Consider the following 23,245-nt stretch of genomic DNA (forward strand, 5'->3'; position numbering starts at 1 on the left):
TACTTTTTACATGACTCTTACTTACTTTTTGCAAATGCATGCATGCATACAGTTTAAGTGAGTAATTGAACCAATCGCTACAGCTAGCTTCGTAACTAAAGTTATCATACTGACTAGTCAATATTTAAAAGGCTTCTTTCTGAATTAATCTACATAAAGACTTTTGAGTAAGTAAGTGTGAAAGTAAGGTAGAATGTATTATTTTTCTTGTTTTTTAAAAGATTATCCTTATCTTCTAACCGCAACAAAATCTGAAAGTTATAATGTTGAATACTTTATTTTGAATATTTTATCCGATTTGTGTTTTTATACTCACATACAATGTCCATTATGTATTTAGGAACACGCTGTAGTTGGCACATACGGCTCGCTCTAATTTTGGAATTTGGCACGCGGCTCAAATTTCCAATATTCGGATCCAATAATCCGTCTTCCAGTTAATTGATGTTTATTTTTTCTGTTGTACGAATTATTCAAATTGTTGAAAGATTAAACTATTCATATTTACTAAGCAATTTTCTCAGAAAAATGTGTGTAGTATTATTTGTCATTTTCTTAGAACAAATGTGAACCCGAAATAAAATGCACATGTGTAACGAAAAAGGAATGATAAAATTTCGATTTATTTTGTTTTAAAGTTGCTTAAATAAAGTTCAGTGCTGACAGTCTTAATTTCAGTGCTGACAGTCTTAAATAAACAGTTGATGTCTCTTTGAATTATTTTAAATTAAAAACATTTGTCTGAAATCATACATAAGAATCTAAAAGGGATTGAAATAAGAGTAAAGATTATGAAACACTTAGATTTATTTGGCATATATGATTTTATCATACAGTGGTACCTTTCATTTTTCCAATTTCACAAATTAATTACATTCAATCTAACTACACATTTTTTCCTTTATATAATTATATAATGTATTTTATTTATTTAAATTATCTAATATAGTTCACTTTAGGACAAATCGTTTCACTATGACAACGTATAATAATATTTCAGTTCAATTCAAATGTAACGAAAACAAAAAATTAGCCAGTGTAAATCTTGAGCAATTCAATTTCAACAAAAAATATTCAAATTTGTATTTATTTTGTTGTTGTTTTGATTGTTACACATACTATTATTTACATTTCAATTTAAATTCAAGTTTAAGTTTTAAATTTTTAAATTTAAAACTTTCAAACAAAACATAACAATATACACATACGACAATTTTCCTAATGAATATTTAGGTCTAATATAATCTAAAATAATTCGTAAGTATTATATTTATAAATTTATTCATATAGTACATAGAACTAGGGAACAATAATTTTAAGTATAATTTTACTAAATATCCTTCTTTTAATTAATTTTGTTGGCACCCTGATATTGTAAAATTATACAAATACGAGTTGTTTTTCACATTTATATTTACGTATTGGTGAATACATACATGCAAATATGACAATTTTCAAATGTTGAGAATACTTACTCTAGTATGTTTTTATTTGAAATTTATTTCTCGTTCGTGAAATACAAAAGATTATTTCATATGTATGTACATATTAATGTGTACTGAAAAATCACACTGAAAATATACAAATATATACAATTGGCAACTCGATCGTTGATGTTTAGTATACAGATCTTCTTCCGTGCATACTAAATACAATATATGTAGTTTTACATAGATTTTATCTGTGAATGTACTTTTTTACACATGCAATAAATCTAACAACTTCACAGGAAGACAACGAGACAGAGTATTTACGAAATAAACGTTTTAATATTAATTAAAATGGTATGTTACACATTGCCAACTCAAAATATTTAGCCACACCTTATGTACAAAATTTTGGTAGTTGGTTAAATTAATCACACGTATTTAATTATCTTTTGTACAATAAACATCAATAAGACGTATTAATATTTACATTTACAGTGTTTGTGAAAATTTATTTAGCATTTTCACCCGGTTGAGCATCGTTCAAAAAAATTGAAAGTAATTAACGTTAATTATAGCCATTTCGACATAAACTATTATATATATAAAATTAACAAATACATAGACAAATTTAATGATCAGTATTTGTCGTGTATGTGCGATTACTGTTATTAATACAAATATGTATAATTCTAATAAAATATTAGTAAAAAAAATCTTAACTTACATACCATACATATTCTTAAAGGTAATTATTACAAGTGACATAAGGAAAATTACTGATACATTTTTTCATAAAAAATTAACATAAGTAAATTTAAAACGTATAAATAGCGGGTATTAAGATACCTACATCACAACACGTTCGATAAAATACAATGTACGATTCGGTTTACATGAATGAGCCTCGGCGAACATTGGCACGTATAAAAAGTCTACATGTACATACATATGTACTTTCGCATTCAATTTGATTATCGAGTTCATTTAATGTAGATATGATTTATTGGTGCATTATATGAACTTGAGCATCAATGTTCGCTTGGGCCATGTTGATTGGTTATTTTTAGGCTTTTCACCATTGAATTGTCCAGATTGAATTCTCTACGAGATTTAGAAGCAGCGTTTCTAAATTGAACCATGGACCCCTTAACCCCCGCCCTCGAAGTCAGCGGAGAAGGTGACGGATCATTGTCAATTGAGTGTGTCCTTTGCCCCAAATCCGTAGTGCATGTAGGGTGACCCTAAGCCCCCAGGCTGGGTTCCAATGTCCGTGTGGACCGGAGGAGGGGCCCTTTTGCGGCTAGAACCGGATCCAGATCCGGATCTTCCGCTCCCTTGGCATCTCAGAGCTTGCCGAAGCTCGGATGCCATCTCCGAGCACAAAGATGCCTGAAAAAGTATAAAACCATTTTATAAAATAAATTATGTATTATTATATATCAAAGAATATTATAAAAAAGATTACTCACTTCCTGTATCCGCATGAACAAAGACCCGAAAGGAAGGCAAAAAACAATACGCAGACAACTAACATAGTCATTTTGCAAAATATCTATATAACTAACATTATATATATATATATATTTTTATATAGTCTTTAAATAATAATATCGTTATATACTATATGTGAATATATTTATATATTTTAATAAAAAATCTTAAACGATTTAAAATTTAATTTCAATAAAAATTCTGGTACGTATCGTATGGCTTATTGTCGATTAAAATATATTCGTTTTTTTTTTCAATACAACTTATGATATTTTAGAATATTTTCCCAATATTTAAAAATATATAATAAATCGATCAAAAATAATGCATCAATACGTTTGTAAAGAAAATAATAAAACAAAAACGATAAAAGAGTAAACATATATTTATTTAAAGAAAAAAATCAATTTGAATTTATTTATGCACTTAAAAACAGCAAAAAGCAAAATAAATGTAAGGTAACATAATCATAGTATGTATAAAATATAAACAAAACGAATAAAATATCCAGCACATTTCAATTTCTATCGGAACGGGATCAAAATTAAATAGCATTATTGAATTCATTCTTTTCCTTTTTTGATCTCTTTGCCTGGAGAAGAAAATTAAAAAAAGTTAACAAACAAATAAAATGGTTAAAATGGTTATAGAAGACATAAAACATACCAATAAAAACAAAAATTAATCCAATTTATAGATCCTTAATAAGCGTGCAAAATAAAAAGAAAAAATAAATAAATTCACACACACACACACACACATACATATGTATATACATATACGATTTCGTATAAAAATATTTTGAATCTACAAATATTATAGTTTAGTTAAATGTCTTTCGATTCACATTAGCACATACACGAGATTGTTTTTTTATTTTTATATATAAAATTATATACGAGAGTACATGCCGCAGATGCCAGGCGCTGGTGAAATCGGCGATCGCAGTACAACGCAGACGATAAAAATTTCGATTATTTACACGTATATTAGAAACGCTCAGGAATGTTTCCTTTAAGGACACACCCCTCCAGAAGATCCTAGAGCATTCGAAATATATCATAAATGCTGATATTTACAAATTCGTCTATTATAAATAAGCGTCTTGTGCGTATGCGATCACCGGGGGCTCTCCCCCGTTAACACCCGGCATGCCGGTCGTCTGTTAGAGCTATGTGTCGCTCAATATGGTGCTCACCCTTTCTTCGACGGCCACCTTCCTCGATTTCCAGACGAATTCGCAAACTGCTATGACACAGGCTACACCCATGCCCCCCATAAGGACTACGAACACTCCTCCCACGTTCGCCAGACCGAGCTCGTTGGCCGCTGATGAAGATTTCGACGTCTCGTCCTGAAAGGTCGTTGAAATGAAATAAACTCGCTGCGAATGCTTTTTATTAAAATAAAGTATGATCTGTCGTATATACCCTGCAAGATCCTCCTCCTCTTTTTTCTTTCCACCAGCGCGTTTTCAATATGTGCAATTTGCCTTCTTCTTGTAATTTCAACACGGCTCCACTTATGGCAGTGCGATAGGGTGAATCTAAAAGAATATGCAGAAAATTATCTTCAATTTATCATTTTCTATACAATTTCATACCGTCAAAATTTAAATCACATTTTTTTTGCCAAATTGGTTGGGTGGAAGTTAAAAATTTAACAATTTCAGAAAATCTTTTAGCATACTGCTAGCAGTATGATATATTATAATACTACATTTAATATATTTTATTTGTTTGTCCGCTATTTAAAACTGTGGATTTAAATAGCGGACAAACAAATAAACAATATTCATGTTTATAAACAAAACAGCGAAGCTTACTGGCTAAACGATTGTTTATCAGTGAAGAGGTCATGGGTTCAAATTGTGATCGGAATCAAAAAATTGCGTCTATCGCTAGTGAAAATATCTAGATGGTTATTAATCCAGATTGACCATCTTCTGTTACAGTTTTTCAATTATCTAGAATAATTGTTGTGATGGTACCAATAAAAACGGCATCCCTTTACATTGCCAGTTCAGCCATACCAAATTTGTTGATTTTTGCAAGCATTCATGTGTATATATGTTTACCTACATTATATAATAAGGAAGGGAATTAAATGGCAATATGCGGGTTAAATAGCTAGAAGAATGGATTATACATAGATGAACGGAATTGTACCCAAGAGAATGCAAAAGGGTGCAAGGAAGGCCACAAGGGAGATGGACGGTTGAAATCACAAAAATGTGTGGGATGAGATGAATGAGAGTTGCCCAAAACAAAAACGAATGAAAGCGGGTTGGAGAGGTCTTAATCTAGTAGTGGGTGGTGAATGGCTGAAAATGATAATGATGATGATTTTAAAAATACATACATATGTATATCAGTGAGTATTTCATACATACATACATATGTACGAATGTATATGTAGACTTTAATGAAGAATATCATATATTTTAATAAATGTAACACAAGTGTTTAATTTTCCAAATCAATTCGTGACATACCATATTTTAATATGTAAGTAATTAAGAGTATTTTTTTTATATATGACGAAATTTTCAAAAGGGTGAATTTTTCACACTTACTGAGTAGTTAATGTAAGTTTGCAATATTATTAGCTTACTTGGGGGCATAGCAATTCCGTATCCTTTTGAATCGAGCATTCCGCCGACTTGGGTTAGTTCACAGTTTCTCTCTATGACGTATTCTATAGAGGTAGACTCCATGAGGAAAGCATAGCTGCCCTTTCCCTTGACGACTCTGTCAACCCCTTCCACGTTGCTCGAAGTGAACACGGACGGACGGGCAGACTCCATAAAGCTCCACATTCGTTGATATGTCGAAAAGTTTGAATCCTACAACAGGAAAGGACAGCTCGTATAACATTTCTGACAGCTGTAAATAAATTATTACAGATTTGAGTAATGATCACCCTGAAGAAGGCGGCTGTAGATCCGCCTCTCAGCGCTCCATATTTGATTTTAGTCTGTTTGGCCAAGTCTTCGGCACTTTCTATCGGAGAATCCATTCGTTCTACTGTCAGAAAAGCCGCCAAGTTTGCCGTATACGAAGAGATCATTATCAATGTGAAGAACCACCACATACCAGCTACCATTCGTGTTGATACAGCTCTGAAAATTGTTGTTGAAGTATGTTAAAATCACAAAAATCAAAAATTATAGTAAAATACTGCACTAAAAATCACTCATGCAATGTCTAAATACACTAGTTATATTCATAATTAAGCATGCTTTTTTAAAATTATATTAAAATACTTCTACTTTACTTTATATTGAAATAATAATAGTACAATAATGAGAGGCCGGGATTGGATTTTTAGCATAGCAGCAAAATTTAGATAAAGCTATTTATTTTAACTTTAATTATAATTCCGAGAGTAAGTAAAATATGTATACAATTCCTTCAGACCAGAAGTGTTTATTGTTATTGTGTACTCATTATTTAAGGCTTTTGTTTGAAGATACTTTGAATAATTTATGATTTCATTTAATATTTATTGTTTAAATTCTGCTTTTTCGGAAGGCTCGTAAGTTTGACGCAATCGTTATCATTTTTCATGTGAAATTATTAATAAAACGCTCTCCGTTAAAAATGTACAGAAGGCTGTAAAATAAAACGGGCCATGAAGAATTTATATTCTTAAGTATATATAAGTACGAATACAAATTAATTGTTTCTCATTAATAGAAAGGTCAAAATCATATTTGAGTACTGAAAATGTATTGAAAAATTATTTATAATTTAGATTTATTTAAGATGTTTTTAATTTCTCAAAGAAGGAATTGAAAATATTTTTTTATTAAAATAAAAATTGTATTATTTTTATATTAAGAAATAGTATTTCAACTTTGTGATATATGTGAGATATTTTATGAAATTCATAAATTTGCCCGTTTCTCCGTCGCATCCAACACTTTATGATCAATATAGACGATGTTAGTACATATGTATATGTATGTGTGAATATAAAAATATTCATACACGTTCTGGATCTGAAGGGGTCAAATCAATCGAGATGATAAAAGTTGGTTAGTTTATTTTAGTGTTTGGTGCGTTAGTTACACTTACTTCGGTGCAATATCTGAACCTTGCTGCATAAGCGAGCCGATGGTGAACCACAGCGAGTTCAACAGGGAGAACTGGTTCTCCAGAACCTGAGGCTCGTCCAGGCACGGATGCGGGTTGTCCCATTCGTAGGGGCTGAAGCTGGAGCACGCCGACGAAGGGACGCAAACAAAAAGGGACCAGCGTTAAGTGACAATAACACATGCACATGACAGGGAGACACCGACACGCACCGCTGCGCAAATCCCACTTCTGCCACCAGTGCAATGTTAAATTGCAAATTTTGCGCTGTTCTGGTGCGAGTTGGTGTCCCCCCCTATTTCAGCTCGTTTTCCCTATTCGGGGAACAATGCTGTTTCCCTTACTTGGGCAGGAAGTCGCAACTCTGCTGCATTAGCGAACCGATGGCGAACCAAAGACAATTCACCATTGAGAATATGTTCTCCAACTTGTCCGGGTTGTTTGGGTTGCACGGATTTGGCTTGTGCCACTCGTACGGTGTAAAGCTACCCACACAAATGTATCAATATTTTAAATTCTATTATTTTTATTGTAATCATATAAATACCATAGTTTGTTTCACAATGAAATTTCTACACAGTTATTTCAAAAATGTACTTCAAGTTATTTAAAAAAATGGAATTGTATGTACTTCAAGATATGTTGGTATAGACAGAAAAATGTATATATTTTTAAAACATTATTTAATTTCATCGAGAAATAAAATTTTTATATTTTATCAATGAGATCAAAACCAAACAATATAATATTAAAGGTTGAACCAATATTTAAAAATAAATTATGTGTATAAAGCGTCAAATTATTTATGAAAATTATATTGAGTAATATTTTGTACATATATCTTGAAATAACATATGGAAATTTAAATATAAATGAGCGACGTTCTTCGGAAGTATTTTAAATTATATAAAAGTACTGTTTATACTGTACACCACTGCACATAATAAAAGCTCGGCACAAAACTACACGGAAAAGACTACTTCTGTTCATAATATACAGCACCGCCCGTTTTCAGCAAGTTCATTCTGTTTTGAACGTGTGCAAGGTAACATCAGCTTATACATATTGTATGCACATATGTATATCCTTATATACATTACAGAGCCCAACAACACGGGGCAATATTGCTTGCGTCGACTCAATACTGTCACAATATGAAGTTTCTTAAAATATTCAAATGTACCTGGTAACACTTTCGTTAGTACTGGTGCACTCACCACTATGACGTCACGTCATGAGTGGATATTTCCAAATAAAACTGGATCTGATTGATACGTTTCGGTGACATGTACTGCTATATAATATGTATCGTGAAGGTTACTGCTGTTTCTGTAAGTCACTAATATACTACGGAACATGTGAATGTGTCTGTATAGAATAGACTAAATAATATTTTTTATACTGATGTTTACGTGCAGTTGCCGTATTAAGCTGTATTATGTAGTATAGCCGAACCGTTTTACTGTTAATTTACATGTAGAATATAAAGCAATGAATCATAATTTGTAAAAACCTGTAGGGCTCGTTTTATAAAAACTGCTTATATGACATTTTGAACTGAAAACTTGTCAAATTAAATCAAATTTAATATGTACATATGTATATGAAAATTCTTCGTTTCGAGACGGACAAACAATAAAATCACATCTAGTACGCGATTTTCTTTATGAAGATTGTTTGTATGGAGACATACCGTGCCAAGATGAATAGCAACACTGAAACGCCAAGATAGGCGGTTGCCATGTATATCCAAACATCCAAAGACAGCGGTGACAGGAAGCTGAACAGGTTGGGAGGCTGCTTTATCGGCTTCCGGTACAGTACAGAAATGCCCAGGTTCATGAACGGCATAGTGAAGTCGACCATTTGCTCCCTGCAACAGTACACAAAACGCATCAGCCGGACATTGAACGTGAATAGCGTAATTTAAATAAAATATGAATATTACATATAGAGCCTGCATATTTTTCCAAAATCATGAACAAAACAATAGGCTTGCATTGTTCATGAATTCAAAATTTTTTGACAATTTCACGACATGATTAACTTAATCAATTTCACGTAATTTAACTTAAATGTGTATGAATTTTGATCAAATCATGAAAAATTAAGCTGAAGTATATAATTCCCAAGAGCTATTATTAGCTTAATAATATTAGGCTACACATGAATGGATTTGGTTTATATGTATGTACGTTTAAGGACGAGAGCGTATACCATATGGGGGCTAAGAAATTGCGAACGTTATACGCAACGATATGTAAAAAGTTAACGGACTAACCCTCGGTTAAATCGTCGTAATAACGCAAACCCAACCCTGAAAACACATTTACGGCCCACGCAACTATAAATTTCCCTTGAAAAGTCTCTTTGATGTGAATATTTCAGCTTTATGCGCAGTTCTGTATCGAATTGACCGTACAAGCACATTTGCTAAACAAACTACCTTCATACGAAATTCTACCTCAATTCTTCCATAACATTAAAATAAAATTACATTTTGAATATTATATAAGGTGTCTAAATTTTAATTTCTCTTAACCGATATAAATATATTCAAATTTCATTTTTAAATGTATAAAAATAAATTTAAATATTCTCAAAGCCACTTTTTTACTGCTTTAAAAAGTGAAAAAAAAACAAATATCACATTGAATATATTGCCAGCAGCATGGCTCGGTGGTTGCGTTGATATGAAGCACCGAAAGATCACCGGGTTCGATCCCGTGACCTGACCTCGATTGAAAAGAATTTATTTCGAGTATAATTCTTAATGCTGCCGGTCAGACTTGACTAATTGTGACTCCAAGTCGATCGTTTTCTATCAGAGTTTGCCAATTTATCTGATTTTATTGTTGAAGCGGTTAGTCCACCAAATTGGCAAAAACCATCCTGCCCACTATGTCACCACTATTTGAATATGATTTCAAAAATTTACTATCTATAACATACATAGATGTCTCGCTGATTTTCTTATATACAGTATTTGTATTATGCGTATATATCTAGTCACAGTGACGCAATAGAGTATTCTGTAATTTCACTGTTGCTAATATGTAAAGAAATAAATAAATATTATAATGTTAATTTTTCACTAGGAATTCTTTGACAAAAAAAAAATCCTTTACATACTCTCTTTGTGTTGTGGAAATTTTCATATTGCGTAAGCTGAGTGTAGCCTTAAACGCAAAGAATTTACCGGAAAATAACCGTATTCGTAAAAGCCATAAAAAAACGGAATTTTGCGTTTTAATCCGCTTTATCTCTCCAGTATATAGGGACGTAACAGTTTGCCCCTTACCTGCAAAGGACCGCAACGAGGGGCGTAGGGAGGCTGAAGGCGACAGGGATAAAGGTGAGAATTAATCGGCAATATTGTGCATTAGTGAATGGTGGGGATAAATGCGCCAAATGCGAACGTCACCATTAATGCGCATATAAATGTACGTGTGTGGATATTTGGGAACACGGTTCCACTTTTAAGGTGTTTAAGGAACGATTTACTGAATCAACACGCCGAGATTAGAGTACCGTTCCGGGTCGTGGAGAGGATTTCAGTTCTTCGGCATTTAACTACCATTCGTACATATCGATAATGTCTAGACCGCCAAATGGGAAAGCTGCTATTTGAAGGCTTTGTGTAGTTCTTTCAATATTTTTCATTCTAGTGGAAATCGATTTGATGCGAAGAAAATAAGTCCCACATAAAAATAGTACTCGAGAAAATCAAATAAACCTACATATTTATATGTACAGAGTAAGTCCCTAAGAGCCGGGCCACACCAGGCGACTTGCCAGTCACTTTTTTTCCCATGCATATGTATCTAGTTGCGATGCGGTGCAAACGATCGAAAAGCGCCAGACAGACTGAATCACAGATTAACGACACGTGTACCTTATGCGTGCGCACTGCTCGCACTTACACTAAGCGAAATCTACCCAAAGTCCCGACATACCTACCCTGTATACGTTCTGTGCTTCTGATACTTTAGTCCCGAATTTTTCCTTATTAAATTATTAAAAACTCGCCAGAAAGATCCAACTCAATTTTAATAATTACCATTTTAATAATCGCACCTGTGCACATCGAAAGGTTACTCGTCATCTGATGTGCAATTTTTCATTCGTGAAGTCGAGAATTGCGTTTAAAGCAGCCATCCAGTTAATCTGTGGTTCAATCTGTCTGGCGCTTTTCAATCGTTTGCACCATTTTTTCAATATGTGATGATGCAGTCACACGTGTTCATAGTTTTTTCCCCTATGTAGTTAATTCTTATGCAGCTAATCACCGACTGTGGCACCTCTCAATACAACGCTATACATTTTGAAAGGTCGTGCTGGTCACTCAAGCAATAAAATCACCGAACGCCAGTAACAGATCTTCGTGATCAGGTGATTTTATGGCTTGGCAATCACCGAGTTGGTCGGTGTGGTATGCTCCGTACAATTGCATACATTTGATCTGGTCGCGCAACAAAGTCACCCAGCAAGTTGGCCCTGGTGTGGCCCGGCTCTTAGTTTCGTAATATTATAGACGGCAAAAATTTCAATCTATGTAATACATTTATATAAAAATACATATTATGTAAACCAATGTAAGCTAATTGTTGATATTATAAAAAGTTATTATTTATTTCAGTATAATGATGACAGTCTTTTGAGCGGTTTGAAACGAGACATACTCTAGAAACGTTTGCGTTCAATCATACTCTGAATTAATTTTATTTAGATTTTTTCAGCGACTGTCGTTAGGAGCAACATCTGTATATCTGCTCATTAACCATGCAATTTAGTAAAATATGAGCGCAGTAAGTCTTGGCCTCTTCAGGCAAAATTAATTAGTGAGTATTTATATGTACAAACATAGTACATACATATGTATATAGTTACGCAAGAAAACGCTTCTCGCCATGTCAAACGGTTCGCTCGAGAGCTCTCATAATAAATTGCGAGATGTGGGAAAATCTGCCCTAAACTTCGATTCAGCAACAAATTAAACATTTCTAAACATACATACATAGGTATGGACTTTGTCAAATTGTGGGATGGTCGCACCAGATGTTATCGAATATGAATAAATTATATTATATATTGGTGACATAGAAAACGTGTTTTGCCCGAATATATGTCGATCGTTTAGTGGCAGTGGTTGTTAAGATCAATTTTTATTTTATTCAATAAAAAGGGGGGTCGTATCCGGTTGCGTCAACAACCGGAAACACCCCTCTGCAGAATTTCCCCCAGTAAAACGTGTTTTATTAAATAAGTTTTTATGGTCACGTTGGCAATATCACTTCTATTTTTTTCTCCCGCAAAGGGTGAATTTTTTTATTACACTTTAATGCTTTTAATCAAATCCTCTCGTGCGAAACGACCAAAAAGTGTCCAGATTAAAATTTAAATAAACATATGAATAAAAAGCGATTTAACTAAAGAGAATATTTTTATTGCTCATGAAATAGAGTTTTTAACTATTTTTATTATTACAACCATTAGCTTTAAAATGTCTACGCTGCATCATTTTAAATTCAACATGTATTTCTGTGACGTACAATATAAATCTACTTTTAGAAAAATTAAATATTAATATTTTTCATCAATTCACAAGTTGTCTCTAATATCATTGAGCAACAAAAATCATTTACCGCACGAATTAGTACGTTAAGATAAATATTTGGATAAAAAACCAATGTTTATAAACGCAGTGAAATAAAAACAAGCCAAATAAACGTATAATAACACCGAAAAAAATTGTTTTACGTTTGAAATTTAGTATTTTAAAAAAATATCAACTATTGAAACCAATACTCAATTTGAGCACAGACTAAGACCGAAAAAGGCAAAAAACTGTAAAGATTGTTCATTTTTTTAAATCTCACTAACGAGAAAGTTCCAACGAAAACCATTATCATATTCGGATTAAGTGGGTCAATCTTAGTAGAGATTAATAAACTGCGCTCTGGTAATTTTTTTTGTTACTTTGTCTATTTAGTCAAAATTTTCCAATAAAACAAATGATTAATGATTAATTTCCATTCGTGATTATTTTATTTACATATATGTACATACATCGATTTTTTACCTGAAAATAATATTAATCTTTTATTAAACTAAGTATGTATGTAATATAGATAGTACGATATTTAATCCGCTTTTTTAAAAATTAAATCCATATACTTTCAACGCCTGTTAATCATCACCCCTATTTATATACATATGTATGAACTATTTCTTTAAATTTTATGTACATAGCTTTTATAAATCCTCTTCCAAATTTTCCACAAAGAAGATTTACATGAAAAAAAAGACAAAGAAGATCAACGTTGTTTTACCCACATAAAAATCTCAACGTGAGCGAATTCTATTGGGGGTGGTAGAGCTGTCAGTAGAGCCTTGAACCAGCACACGTGTTATATATCAAAAAGACCAATATAAACCATCAAAAACACCATTAACCATTAAATTTATTGATCGTTAAAATATGAATCATTGAAGTTCTCTCACCGTACTGTTAAAAATACAACCATCATAAATTTCTCTCTATACATATTATATATTACACTCGCATACAAAACCAAAACGCCGACAGAGCGTCGACTGCTATCCAATGGAAATAAATACACATACATTTCGTGTAAATAAATGTCGCTTGATTTAATTTTTTTCTTTCCGGAAATAGCTTGTAGTGGAAATAAAAGTGTTGGATAATTCAGTTACGCTCTTCGTTGGACCGTATTTAGTAAATTTGCAGACGGCTTAACACCATTACATCTACATATGTACATACATATATGTATGTATGTATTTATTGATGTAACCAGTAGTACAGTCGCCCTGGAGCGATTTCCTATTTATCCATTGGGAAACAGACCGTGTGTCCTGCTTAGACACCTCGACGACTTATCGCGCCCCGTTGGATATTCAGCATATACATATGTATGTACATAATATGTACATATGTAACTAACTGGGCAAAAGTGACATGTTTAATGACCATTATTAGCATATTTTGAAAGCTAGTATAATATATTGTATTTAAAATTATGCATATATACATATCTAAAATTTAAATTGGATTTATAAAAGTTTGAATAATACTTAATTATACATATGTAAGTCCACAATGAATTCTACACTTCCTAAAAGGTATTATGCGTACGATTATTAATTTTTAATAATGACAATGGTTAAAGTCATTTCCTTTCATTCTATTCCATTAAAAATGTAGGATTTTTCATTTAAAGAAGGCGTTGACATATCTTTAAACCTGATACACGTTAAAAAAAATTGCTTCATAGATGGAAGAACGTAATATTTTATTCTTTATTTTAAAATTTAATATATTATTAATAATGTTGCCTAAGCGACACCCATGATTTCAACTTGTAAAATATATAAATTTGAAATCATATTCAAATAGTGGTGACAAACAGTAGGTAGGTTGCTTTGCCAATTTGATGAGGAACCGTTTCAAAAATGAAATCAGATAAATTGGCCAACGATCGACTTGGAGTCACATATATCCGTCTGACCAGCAGCACTGCAAAAATACTTGGAATAAATGGATTTAAGTCAAGGTCGAACCAGAGCTTGAACTCAGACCTCTCGGTGGCTAGAATTAACGCAACCACCGTGCTATACTGCTGGCTAAAATGAAATAAATAATATGTTTCAATCACCGAAATGACCATTATTATAATTAGCGGCACATTTGCAGGTTATTTAAGTCACTCTAAGAGTTTATTTAAGAACTTAAAGTTTATTGCAGGGTTATGTGAGTGTTTGCATTAGAATATCGATCAATCTAATCGCTTAGAACATAGTGGTATTTAAAAAATTGTTGCTTCGATGATATGATGTACAAATACTGAAGTTGTTTCTTATTTGCAAAGCAATCAAAGACCTTTTGAATACCGTAATATTTTTGAAAATTTTCGGTTTATTATAAAAACTCGTAAAACTAGTGTTATATATAAATATGGTAGAAACAATTGGGTCATCCGTGTAATGCGGAAAGCGTTACGCGAGTGCTTGTTGTACCTAAATAAAATCTAATTTTACGATCCTGTACAACCTCTGTCGCAGTGTCAAGGTTTATTTCATTTCAGCCAGACGAAAGCGTCAAAGGTCAGAGAAATATTCAAATTTATTACTGGCACACACACGCACGCACATAGGGCTTACTACACAAGTTTGGCCGTTTCGAGGGACCGAAAGGGTTGGTCGAGCCTTTATGACGCTGCGCTCTGACGAGGGTGAGGAGGAAATAATGTAACGGTTAGTGCCAACGACACGTGCGCAATAAAAAAAGTAAAAAATAAAATAGGAAAGTTCCCTGTCGAATAAATAACAACGGCCCTTCGAGGGTCTAATGGTGACGTACGGTCGCCGTAATCGAGGACGTGTCCGCTTGTCTGTCGTTACATCGAAGAATTTTCGCGAGCGAATTATCGTCGCCGTTAACTAGCACGCGCGGCGGAAAACCCACTTCCGGTTTCCCGAATAATTTTCTGAATAGTGGGCGAGCCGCGAGAAAAACAGCCCTCCTTCCCCCTCGCCCCTCGGCCATTATTATCTTTTGTGTTCAAAAGAGTCTCCTAACAATGGCCGACTCGTTTACAAATGATGCCAATATACACCCTCCACCTCCCTCCCATTCCAAAAATCTACCGGAAAGATACGATAGAGTTTGTCCGAAAGTTGAACCCAAATTGGAATTCTTGCCAAGATTTGAAGTACGTAGACGAAAAAATCCATCTTCAGATATGGATACGAATTAATAATGAGCCCTCTTTGAAGTGGGAAGCTCTTCAAAAATATTCGTTTATCTTAAACGAATAAAAAATTGGACGATATACGTAATTTTTCAGGTGTTTTAAATTGAGATATAATTCCAGACTTTGAAATGAAATGTTTTACCACATTTCCCCTGTGCAATACACGAGTCAAATAAATTAATTTATTAATGTGTGAATGTTTTATTTACTTTAATTTTAAATTTAAATGGGTTGGAATATTTTAGTGATAATTAAAAATCAACTGATTCCGTAATTAATAAGCAAAATTGGAAAATGACAGGAAATCGCGAAAATGGGTATCAAATTAATTATAATATTCCATTATTCAATTTCAAATAAAATATTGTTTTAGGACGGCAGTATGTGTCGGAATTAAGCTCGTGTATATCTGAAATAAATCAGAATAGGGTGAATGATTGATGACCAGCAGAACCATATTAAATAAGAAGCGAGCTGGAAGTCACACACGATTCGCAATATTGAACTATATAATTGAATACACTTTGGCCTGCGTAACCCAAGACTCTAAGAATCCACGTTTGACGAGGGTTCTTCGTAGCGTTTAGCGTTCTATTTAATACGCATATAATATGAATACGCGAGATAGACAATTCGGACAATTGCCGAGAATCACACACATGCCAGGCCATGAAAACCTCTCAAGTGAGAGGATGTAGGAGACTTGGGGATGAGGAGGAAAAACGTAAACAAACGAGCCAGTTTTCCCGGCCGATATAGCCGACGGGCACGTCCCTACGAATATTCTGTTGCGCAAGAAAAAGGGGTCAAATCCCTTTCACTCGGCTGACCACTAATGAATTTCTATTACGGCTCCCCTGTCATTTGCCCTTTGTCCCGTATTTATAATGTCCGGGTTGGGATACGATGTACAGAGGAGAAAAAAAATTTGGCCAAAATGTGCACGAACGTATTATTACGGCGTAATGACGCGATGTGTGCCGCATTTTTTCTACGTTGCGTCACTGAATTATTACGCAATTTAAATACAGGATGACCCATAAGTTACGAGAGTGTATTGCTACTCTGCGTATTTGTATATGTTTATGAAAATATCTATTGCAAACATGTACATGAATCGTTGATAATTTGAATAAAATGGTCAAGAAAATGTTATATTATATCATACATACAATGGAAAAGATTATAATCCTTTTATTCATTCAACAACTTAAGATTTTCAGATCTAATGTCAAGTTCAAAAGTTGTCGGGCTCGATCCCGTAGATTGACCTCGATTGAAAATAATTTATTTCGAGTATAATCTGTAGTACTGCTGGTCAGACTTGGATATTTGTGACTCCACGACAATCATTTCTTATCAAAGTTTGCCAATTTATCTGATTTCAATGTTGAAACGGTTCCTCTAAGTCACCACTATTTGAATATGATTTCAAAATTTATAATATATAAATTTATATATGTACAATTTTAATACCACATAAGTCGCCATAAATTTAAATAAAATAAATTAAATTTAAAACTTGCTACTTTCTCCGAAAAATGTACATACATTCCGCAAAAAAAGATTATATTGACAATTAGTTTTAAGAATTTGCATGTCTTCCGTTTGCCGTTGGATATAAAAAAAAATAAAAATACGAAATGGAATTCATTTAATTTACCTGTCAAAGGTTATAGTGAGATCAGCTATTGCGAGATCGGCCCGTTGATCCAGTAGTTCTCTCACCATCCCATCCCATTCTCTGGTCTCTCTATTGAACGATCCGTATCTTCCATCGGGTACGAGTCTAAACGTGTAGTTGAACATCAAGATTTTAGAGATTTCGTGGATGAGATCAATGGCGTATCCTTCGAATTGCGCATTTCCGGTGAGCTTCTCACTAGCTTCCTTTCGCATACAGTACGGCGAACTCTGAAAAACACACAGACGTATATTAGGACCGAACTGAAAACATGATACAATACAATTCCAATAAAAAGTAAACTAACCAATATGGTAGTGACTACTAAGGTCTTGTTCTGCAAAATCTCAACGATCTCCTTTTGGGATTCACCGTAAGTTCTCGTATAGTTGACTCCTTCGGACGAGTTCCAAGTGCCCACTTTTCTCAAGCCGTCTTTACTTAACTCGACAATGTCGAGTGAAAAGTCACTTCTGAAGCCTTCATGATCGAATTTGATAACACCCGTGAGACCTTTCATTTCGACCTGAAAGTTTTGCGTCAAACAACAAGTCAATGTGTGTGTAATTCATAGTCAGGCTTATAAGTTACACACCAAACAACAATAATGAGCAAATACTCATCAAGTCAAATATATAGTATGTTTATATATTTTTTTGCGCCCGATTTGAAATTCTCCGTAGCTAAGTATTTACTCGTAATTACCGAGACATAAACTCTAGGAAAATTATACGCGTTGCAAAATAGCATTGCGAAGATCGGCGAGAATGGGGGAGTGGGTGGATGAATTCGTTGTTGACATTTAGGCGAAATTGTATTAGGGGTTGTTTGTTCGATCTATAATAGCAAGCGAGTAGTTTGTCTCCACTTTCCGGGTGTCGATGTGAAGTTTCTACAAACTATGTGGATATTATATGTACATTGAGAGAGGTTAAATTAATTCGAGGGTAGTTTATCAAATTGGCGATACGGAATCGCCCCTAACGACGTTTCAGATAGCGAGCTTCGCGCTCTGATTATGGCCGAAGCTTTTAAGCGCGATAATGCTTTAATGTTTATAGCAGATGATCCTTTATAACCTTAATTTAATCGTTTTAACCTAATTCACTTCGGTAAAAGACACTTTGTACAATCAATAGAATCGGCGTTGTAATTCAATATACATAAATACAATATTCTACGCGTATACAGCACTCAAACAATTACAAGACTATTCAAATTCGTTAATTTTATATAATAATATATACAAAATCAGACGGATGTTTGTGGGTATATTTTTATGCGGCGAGTACATTGTCAACTATGGACATTTAAAAAAAAAAACAAATTTTAGAATTCATTAATTTAAAATTTCGATTTCAATTCTGATTCCTATTCTAGCGATTCCAATTTCAGATCCGATTTCCAATTCCTATTCAGTTCCGATTTCCCATTCCTATTAAAGCTCTGATTCTCAATTCCTATTTTATGTAGTTCCAGTTCCGGTTTGCGATTCCGATTCCCGATTCTAATCCCCGATTCCAATTTCAGTTTATATTCCGATTCCGGTTACGATTTTAGTTCCGACTTCAGTTAAGATTACGGTAAAAACGATAATTGTTGTTTATTATTATACATATTACTTTATTTGAATGCATGTATACATAATTCTTATTACGAAACCACCCGTTGAAACAACTGGCACAATATTATATTCAAATAAATACAATCTCTGATATTTTTTTGGTTTCATTAATTGATTATGCATAGGTATGCTACTTATTTTTTAGACTTTAAATGTTTTTTTTTCATTCAATACCCACTTTTGATGGAAAGTTGTAATTTATAGGAAAAAACCTGACACTATACATGTATGTAAATTTGAAATACAATATCACTATTGAATTTCAAATTTATTTGTAGAAGCTATTTGATATTTTTTTAGTAACTTATTAACTGTGACTGAAAAAGCCTCTTTGATTAAGCAAAATATGTGCTCATTAAAATGTTAAAATTCTCCCATCAGAATTTTAGTAGGAAGCAACTAAAGAAAAATATGAAATTTCCCTCATTCAAACCCATACATAAAATTTATTAACATATACAAAAGTTATTTTTTGAATCAATATTACGATTTTTTATTATTATACATCTAAATTCATAGGTTTTAATTTGAATAAAAAAATAAATTGAAAGTTTAGTTGCTTGTAACCTGAATGATAGATATGTGATATGTTTATATATGTAAATACGTACTTATAAAATTAAACGTAACACATATACATACATACATGCATATGTACATATAGTGAACAGAAAAAACTAATAATTTTTTTAAATACTTTTTTGATACTAATTTTTAAACGCATTCAATTCAATTCAATCATTTTCAAGTTCATACATTTTTTTCAATAAACGTTATGACATGAACACAACTCGTAAATTGCATCATTTGTATGCATGTTAATATTTTTTTTGATAATTCACTTAATGCCAACATCATATGAGCGAAAGCAAATAAACATGAAATAATTCCAAAATTAATAAAAAATAAAAAAAGTAAAACGTGTACACATGTGAATGAGCTTTGAAACGAATCCGCCCGCATTTTATAACTGCTTTATTCAAATTTTAACGCGCTCTGCTCTGAATTGAAAACAACATTTAATTATCATTTCCACACACACGCACAGATATGTAGACATAATCCCACTTCTCGGAAACTGGTATTTATTAAATATGAACGCCACGACGAAATATCCCTTTCCGTAAAATACGACTAAATACAACAACGGTGGTGGGCTTTGCTCGCATCTAGCTGCGGATCATCTTCTTGCTGCGAAATTCGCGACAATAATTGCTAATTTACATTCTGGCGAAGACAGTGAGAGATTTCGCGCTTTCGTATGATAATAATTCCATATGCGTGTGGATACGAGATGAGATGAGCATAAGTGCTACCAGCCCGTTGCCAAAAGGTGACAGAACGAGTCGCTTGTAAAGAAAACGCACTTAAATAAATAATGCTTTATACTAAAACGCCATTGATGTACGTACTTGAAAGGACTGTCAAAGTCAGAATTCAAAAAATACGTACAAATTTACGTGGAGGATTTAAATGGCAATGGAGAATATTTTCAAACGGCAAAATGTTATATCTTAATACTTAAATATTTCATACTATTTTATCATTCACAAAGAGTATTTACTGCAAGATGGTACAAAGCTAAATGTATTCTATTTGAATAGTCCTTATATGCTAGTTAGTCTGCGTTTTGTATATTACATATGTACATACATACACGTATATGTGTATCAAAGTATGGAAAGGAAATTTACAATGTAATATTACATACATATATATTATATAAATTACATCTAATAGACATATGTATGTATTCTAATATGAAACATTAAAAATAATATTTTTTAACACAGTTCATTTGATACAATACTGCTTGTGTGATACAATGATATGTAGTATTTACAGTATATTGGCTTTTGAATTGATATTCAATTTTTTGAAAAATGTCTTCCGTTCCCGGAAAAGGTTATCGAGCCGCATTTTCCAGCCGAGATACGACACCGGCCCACTTTTCCAAGGAAACGAAACAAAAAATAAAATGTATAAAAAATAAATGTCTGGTTGGCTTTTTATGCACAAGTAAGCAGGAAAATAAATTTTCTCGTACTGTTCATTTCCCGCGGATCAAACGGGTGTTTTTCCGGTTAACGAAATTTCACTTTTACATTGTAAATAAATTTCAGCCAAGTTTAACACACCGTATAAATATTGAGAAAAAAAAAACATAAAAAAGTGAGTAAATGTATACAAAACGTTTAGTGATACAGATGTCACATTCAAAAAGGAGCATTATACATATTTTTTAAGTAAGAGATTTATATCTATTATTAAAAATCAATATTGTCATTATATTCAAATCGAACGACGGTCCTTAATACAAAGTAAATATATTTTTTGTTACGACTAATATTTTTAAAATATATGTACTGTTTACAAAATAATTGCAAGGAATACTCGGAATATTATCTGATGTTATTTTTTATCAAGATATTCCTTTTTATGCAATATCAAAGGTCGTTCTAAATGTTTATCTCCGTAGTCGCGAGGTTTTTGAAGATAACATCATTGGACCGAGTGGAAAAAATAAATGTATTCCGAGTATCATCACGCTTGATCTGTGTTTGCGGAGAGGAAATTGAAAAAATAAAAGCTTCCAAGCAGAAGATTGTTTTATTGACTTTATTCCTGCTGGAAAATTTACTATCTTTGCGACAAAAGAAGAACGTTTTTTTATTCTATTTATACGATGTTTAAATGAACGAGGTTCGTAGATTTAAATTGAAAAATTATTTAAAATGGCAGTTATAATATCAATAAAAAATATTTTACTATACATATTATTAACTACGTCTAGACTTCAGATTACCAATTGCAATTTCAGTGATTGATTTCAATACGAATCGATTTTAATTGAAGATGATTCAATCGAGTTTATATAGTGGAATATAACGATATAGATTTTTACTATTGTATTAACGTTAAATATGTTAGATCAATACGCATTCTTGAAATCAAAACCTTTATGAGGACAATGAAAAGAGCAATCTGGCAGAATGGTATTATGGCGCCGCCAGATTCCAGTGAAGAGAGAACTGCTGTTTTATTGCAGACAAACTAATATAAATAGAAGATAGAAATAGTATATGACTAGAGTGCACGTAAGCAGCTGGAAAACTACATTCAATGCAACGAAGACGTTTAGCACTTAAAATATGCTCCGAAGCGACTAAATTATTTAATTAAAGACGAGAAGACATAAAACAAAGGGAATCGGCTGAATTTTAAAGGTGTTCTGAAAATTATTTAAAAAACATAGCAACTGAACATTAATAATATATTACGAAATGCTACCTATGTATGTATGTATGTACATATGTACGAATCAAAACGTAGACTAGGTTTTATTACATTTTTTTTTAGTTTCTTACCACTTTCATATAGTTAATTAGACTGTAGCCATGGTTCCAAGTGTCTTCAGCATCGCAAGATAGAGGCTTTACGTCTATTTGTTGGGATGTGTCCAGGTCGTGCAGTGCTTTTGCGAAAAGGTGTACAGCGTCGTACATGAGTGCAGTTTCCGTCTGAAAATAAAATCAATTAAAAATCGCAATTGTATTATTCGAAACAAAACGAAATACGTGTGTGTATTCTACGTGAAAATTTCATGTTTTATTTTTATTGCCATACACATACAAATATTCTATAGAAGATTTATGAAAGAGATGAAATTTATAAAGAGCTACTCAATGCGTCCAAACGACCCATCCAAATTTCGATTGAAAAAATAAAAAAAAGTTATCCAATATGTAAAGAGAGATTAATACGAAAATCAATTTCAATTAAAAATCTACAACCTTTTTGTATAAACTTAATTCAAAAATTAATATTCCTCTTAACTAAAATAATATCCTTCAATCATAATTCAATAGATTATAAAATCTCCCGTATTTAGTATGATTTATTTAAATTCCAATTCTTATAATATAAGCAATTGAAAATCGGGTGTGACCAACGCACGACTTTATCTATGTATTTTATGAATATAAGAAGTAAAGAATTCAAAATTCGACAGTGACGCACACATACACGTTAACACATAACTTCCTGCTACGGGATCATTTCCGATTCAAGTTTGATCGCTTAAGTATGGAAACTCGCACAAGACAAAAGTTCTACTTCGGATGTTGTTCAAAATGTTGTTA

The 23,245-nt window shown here is 32.7% G+C and overlaps 1 protein-coding gene across 6 annotated transcripts in view; it reads right to left on the bottom strand.

The window, feature by feature from the left end:
- Positions 1 to 3,283: 3,283 nt before the first annotated feature.
- The window catches only part of KaiR1D (Kainate-type ionotropic glutamate receptor subunit 1D), a 100,635-nt gene continuing 80,673 nt past the window's right edge, over positions 3,284 to 23,245 (bottom strand). For 2 of the 6 annotated variants that reach the window (XM_077438977.1, XM_077438976.1), the window contains exons 8-17: positions 22,472 to 22,624; positions 17,787 to 18,005; positions 17,459 to 17,709; positions 8,712 to 8,891; positions 7,001 to 7,138; positions 5,844 to 6,042; positions 5,535 to 5,766; positions 4,352 to 4,467; positions 4,120 to 4,275; positions 3,284 to 3,513 (exon numbers count right to left, since the gene is read on the bottom strand). In XM_077438977.1, the coding sequence (XP_077295103.1) occupies positions 3,466 to 3,513; positions 4,120 to 4,275; positions 4,352 to 4,467; positions 5,535 to 5,766; positions 5,844 to 6,042; positions 7,001 to 7,138; positions 8,712 to 8,891; positions 17,459 to 17,709; positions 17,787 to 18,005; positions 22,472 to 22,624 (1,692 nt within the window). In that variant the 3' untranslated portion in view covers positions 3,284 to 3,465. Of the gene's footprint in view, positions 3,514 to 4,092; positions 4,276 to 4,351; positions 4,468 to 5,534; positions 5,767 to 5,843; positions 6,043 to 7,000; positions 7,139 to 7,362; positions 7,504 to 8,711; positions 8,892 to 17,458; positions 17,710 to 17,786; positions 18,006 to 22,471; positions 22,625 to 23,245 lie in introns of those variants that run through there. The other 4 variants (XM_077438974.1, XM_077438975.1, XM_077438973.1 and 1 more) reach the window with 3 other exon arrangements.

This window comes from Arctopsyche grandis, chromosome 9 (genome assembly GCF_051622035.1).
Source record: "Arctopsyche grandis isolate Sample6627 chromosome 9, ASM5162203v2, whole genome shotgun sequence".
Taxonomy (NCBI): Eukaryota; Metazoa; Arthropoda; class Insecta; order Trichoptera; family Hydropsychidae; genus Arctopsyche; species Arctopsyche grandis.